At 43.5% G+C, this 4389-nt stretch overlaps 1 protein-coding gene across 1 annotated transcript in view; it reads left to right on the top strand.

The window, feature by feature from the left end:
- SLC25A53 (solute carrier family 25 member 53) overlaps positions 1–3326 on the top strand; it is a 4950-nt gene extending 1624 nt beyond the window's left edge. Inside the window, exon 2 of the mRNA XM_077781102.1 lies at positions 784–3326. Coding sequence (XP_077637228.1) covers positions 816–1736 — 921 coding nt within the window. The 5' untranslated portion in view covers positions 784–815 and the 3' untranslated portion in view covers positions 1737–3326. The remainder of the gene's footprint in view (positions 1–783) is intronic.
- The last annotated feature ends 1063 nt before the right edge of the window (positions 3327–4389 follow it).

Genomic DNA, 4389 nt, shown 5'->3' with positions numbered 1-4389 from the left:
AGAGCAGCCACTTATTATTGTAGCAGTTTACCAAAAACAAAATTTCATGTGGTGAAAGTTGAATGCCATAGATTTTGGAGCCCTGTTTTCCCAATTTTATTTTCTTCAATCTTCTTTGAATATTAGAANGAGAGAGAGAGAGAGAGAGAGAGAGAGAGAGAGAGAGAGAGGAGAAGGGGCAGAGGGAAAGGGAGAGAGAGAATCCTAAGCAGGCTGCACTGTGCTGTTAGTGCAGAGCCTGGTGGAGCTGGATCTCATGAACTGTGATATGACCTGAGCTGAAATCAAGAGTCAAGCACTCGGGGCACCTGGGTGATTCATTCAGTTGAGTGTCTGACTTCAGCTCAGGTCATGATCTCCTGGTTCTGTCGGTTTGAGCCCCATAGCCCCATAGTAGCAGGCTTGGGCTCTGTGCTTACAGCACAAAGCCTGCTTTGGATCCTCTCCCCCCACCCTCCCCTGCTCTCTCTCTCTCTGAAAAATAAATACACGTTAAAAAAAGAGTTCCAATTTCTCCTCATTCTCACCAACACTTAAAAGAAAAAAAAGAAGAGTTGGAAGCTTAACCAGTTGAGCCACCCAGGGGCTCCAAAACTTCCTTTGTTTTAATTTGAAGCTGATGAATTATTTCTTAAGACTGTGTCTATTTCTGAGAAACTCACCCAAAGTGTTGCTTGTTTCCTTAGAGCTGAGTTTCTTGGGACTCTGTTTCTAAAAGTAATGAAAATGTCACCAACAGATTAAAGTGGTCAGTCTAACTTCTTTTTTCCCCACTATTGCCAGTTTTCTTCCATCTGCACCCAGTTGTCTTCAGCATGGTGGAACAGAACCACTCTCCTGGAAAGGAACTTCAGCACAGGACACGAGCAGAGTCTTCAGGAAAGAAAAGCTGGCACTCCCAGGCCTATGCCCTGGGGGCTGTTTCCAACTTTATGTCTACTTTTCTGACCTTCCCTATCTATAAAGTTGTGTTCCGGCAACAGATACATGCTATGGCGGTGTCAGAGGCTGTGCGACAGCTTTGGCATGAAGGCCCGCAATACTTCTACCGGGGAATATATCCACCTCTTCTTTCCAAGACATTGCAAGGGACTCTACTGTTTGGGACTTATGATACCCTGCTGTGTTCTCTCTCTCCTGTTGGGCCACACTCTCTGGGACACCGCTGGGCTGCAGGGCTCATGTCTGGTGTGGTGGAGGCTGTGGCACTGAGCCCCTTTGAAAGGGTGCAAAATGTGCTCCAGGATGGTCGCAAGCAAGCTCGCTTCCCCAGCACATTCAGCATTCTCAAGGAATTCAACTCTTATGGGTTTTGGGGGCGGCTGTCAATGGGCTACTATCGTGGTTTCTGGCCTGTCCTTCTCAGGAACAGCCTGGGGAGTGCTCTGTATTTTTCCTTCAAAGACCCCATCCAGGATGGCTTGGCAGAGCAAGGCTTGCCCCCTTGGGTTCCTGCCTTAGTGTCTGGGAGTGTCAATGGAACAATCACCTGCCTAGTTCTGTATCCTTTGATTGTGCTGGTGGCCAATATGCAGTCCCATATTGGCTGGCAAAGAATGCCAAGCCTGTGGGCCTCTGCGCAGGATGTGTGGGACACTCGGGGCCGAAAGGTGTTCCTCATCTACCGTGGAGGCTCCCTGGTCATCCTAAGGTCCAGCGTGACATGGGGCCTCACTACTGCTATCCATGACTTCCTGCAGAGGAGATATCATTCCAGAAAAGAGCTGAAAGGCTGACTAGCTGGAGGAAGTGTGGCCATGGCAACTTTGCTATCCTAAGCCTTCCCAGGTTGGTCTAAATAGCTTACATCTTTGGCTTGGTTACCTAATGCAACAACTGTTTAGCATCTTTGAACTGCCGGTGCATGGGAGAAGTTGCCAACTACCAGCCTGTTGGGCACAGACAAAGCCCAACAGGGTTTCTTGGTCAGAAAAAGAAAGTCACACTAGTCCATCCACAGCTTCAATAGCCTCAGACCTAGGACCCAAAAAAGCTTATGACTTAAATAAAATGTCATTCCTTTAAAGAATTTCTTGAAAATAAGAGGAGAATTTTAAAAGATGACCTTAGTTAGGCACTGTGAGTTCTGGGACCCCTCCAGTTGTCCTTTGGACCAAACTTAGAGGAGGACCAGGGACCTAAATTTCAAAGAACTATGCTTGACTCTTCGGATACAGATTCCATAGAACTTCTCAGATGGCTGCATTTTCATGATATTGTTCACTACCCCTGCCATCACTCTCACTTCTCAGGGCTGTGTGTTCTTGTTTCAGTCAGGCTGGCAGTTGTGTGTGGCTGGAAATCCTAAATTAGACTTGCCTCAACTGATTAGATGTCACAAGAACTGATGAGGCTGGATAGAGGAATGGGAAGAAGTATTGTCACTTCTGTCACTAGATGGAAAGAATAGACTTTGAGGGAAGAGATTTAGTTGCATGAGAAAAATTTACTATAGATTGCTTGGTATTATCTGCCAGGATATTTTTGATAGCAATGCAATAACACTGCCTAGAAACCACTTGAGTTTTCCTGAGAAATCTGGAAGTGAAATGACCATATCTCTTCACAAATAATATATATTTTATTGTGTGGATAAATGCAGTTACAGTGACATAAAGATGAGAAATCTTAGCCTGTCATTCAGAGCTATTAAAAATATGGTACCCGTATAACTTGCAGCATTTTATCACACCACTGCCACTTACATAGACCCCATACAACCAACTAAACTGGACTATTGTTCTCTCCCCAAAAATGCCATGAACTTTCCCGTGGCTGTGCTTTGGCCCACACTATTTCTCCACCTGCAGTATCTTCCCCACATGCCAGTTTCCCAAAACCCTTCCAGTTTCTCAAAGCTAGCTCAGATGCCACCTTCTCTATGGAGACTCTTCTGATTTCCCATAACTGAATGTTACATTAGTCTCTAGTGATGTCACTTTCCAATAAGACTTCATACACGGCACTGATTCCATTATGCCACTGATCTCATGTGGCCCTATGTTCTTGGCGTTCTTCAATACCTCCTACTAGACTAAAACTCCTTGAAAGCAGGGATTCTTATATGCATTTTAAAATCTCCCATTGTGCCTAGGTGCTCAATAATGTTGGCTGAATTGCCGAATTGATTATCAAGCTGTGATATGATCTTTATCCTCAGGGTGCTGTCCCTTGTACATGAAAATGATGTTATTGATTCGCTGTCAGCAAGACACATGCTTTTGAGATATGATTTTGTTTTCCTTTATTAGTGGATTTAGTTTTGTGCTAATGATAATGATGCTGCTGCTGATAATAATAATAATAAAAATGACTCTTAACTGGAACATTTGATGAGTTTGTGTTATTGATGGCGTTTGCTATTAACAGCACCACAGGAACTAAAATTTCACAAACAGAAACACATTGCATAACCACCCCATTCATTTCAACTCTGGAATATTGAAGATTTCCAAGATGACATATGTTGCACTTTTCCCCTTGGAAATAATATCATGATAGTAACCTCCACTTGTACCACCTTACCTAACTGACTTTATCGTTTAAAATGACCTGCTTATAGATCCTAGCAGTGAGAATTCCTCACTTAATATCACAGAAATTAAAGACACAGCAGTAGGCAATATGAGATCAGAGAGCATTTGCCAGCAAGGTCAACAGAAAATCAGTGGTCCAGAATAGCTGTAGATGAGTTCCCACATCTCATCCTTGTGCAGATTTGGATGGGGTAGGATGGCGCTTTGCTGGTGGATTCAAGGACAGGGAACATAGGGTCTGCACAAGAAAAGGAAAAATAGAACAGCAGCTAGTTATATTTCAAGGCTAACTGTCAGAAGGAATAAAATATTACTTAACAAAAATTTGTAACTTAGCTTATGGCTTTTTGTTTGAGAGGACACAAGTGAGCAAGGGGCAGAAAGAGAGAGAGAGACGAAGAGAGAGAAGTGGGGCTTACCTGATGCGGGGCTCGAGCTCGGGAACCATGAGATCATGACCTGAGCCGAAGTCAGATGGACTGAGCGATACATGCACCCCTATAGCTTTGGTTTTTAAGCTAAAAAGGAGATAAACTACTGTACTCCCCCACGTTTTAATCCAAGAGATGCATTTATTACTAAGTACAATGTCCATTTCCACTTACGTCACTGTGTCAGTTCATGTCCTTTCCTTCATTTTAACTTCTTATTTAAAAGTGGCAAACTTCTGGAAACTGTAATTTAAAACTTATAGAAAAGTTGCCAGTGTAAGCCAAGTTTATAAAGAACACCCATATACCCTTTATCCAAATTCACCTGTTAACATTTTACCCCATTTGCTACATTGAGCATCCATTCTCTTCCTACCTACCTACCTGCCTACCTACCTACATACACACACACACACACACAC

The sequence above is a fragment of the Crocuta crocuta genome, unplaced genomic scaffold (genome assembly GCF_008692635.1).
Source record: "Crocuta crocuta isolate KB4526 unplaced genomic scaffold, BGI_CrCroc_1.0 scaffold1089, whole genome shotgun sequence".
Classification (NCBI taxonomy): Eukaryota; Metazoa; Chordata; class Mammalia; order Carnivora; family Hyaenidae; genus Crocuta; species Crocuta crocuta.
This window is presented reverse-complemented; position numbering and strand designations above follow the sequence as displayed.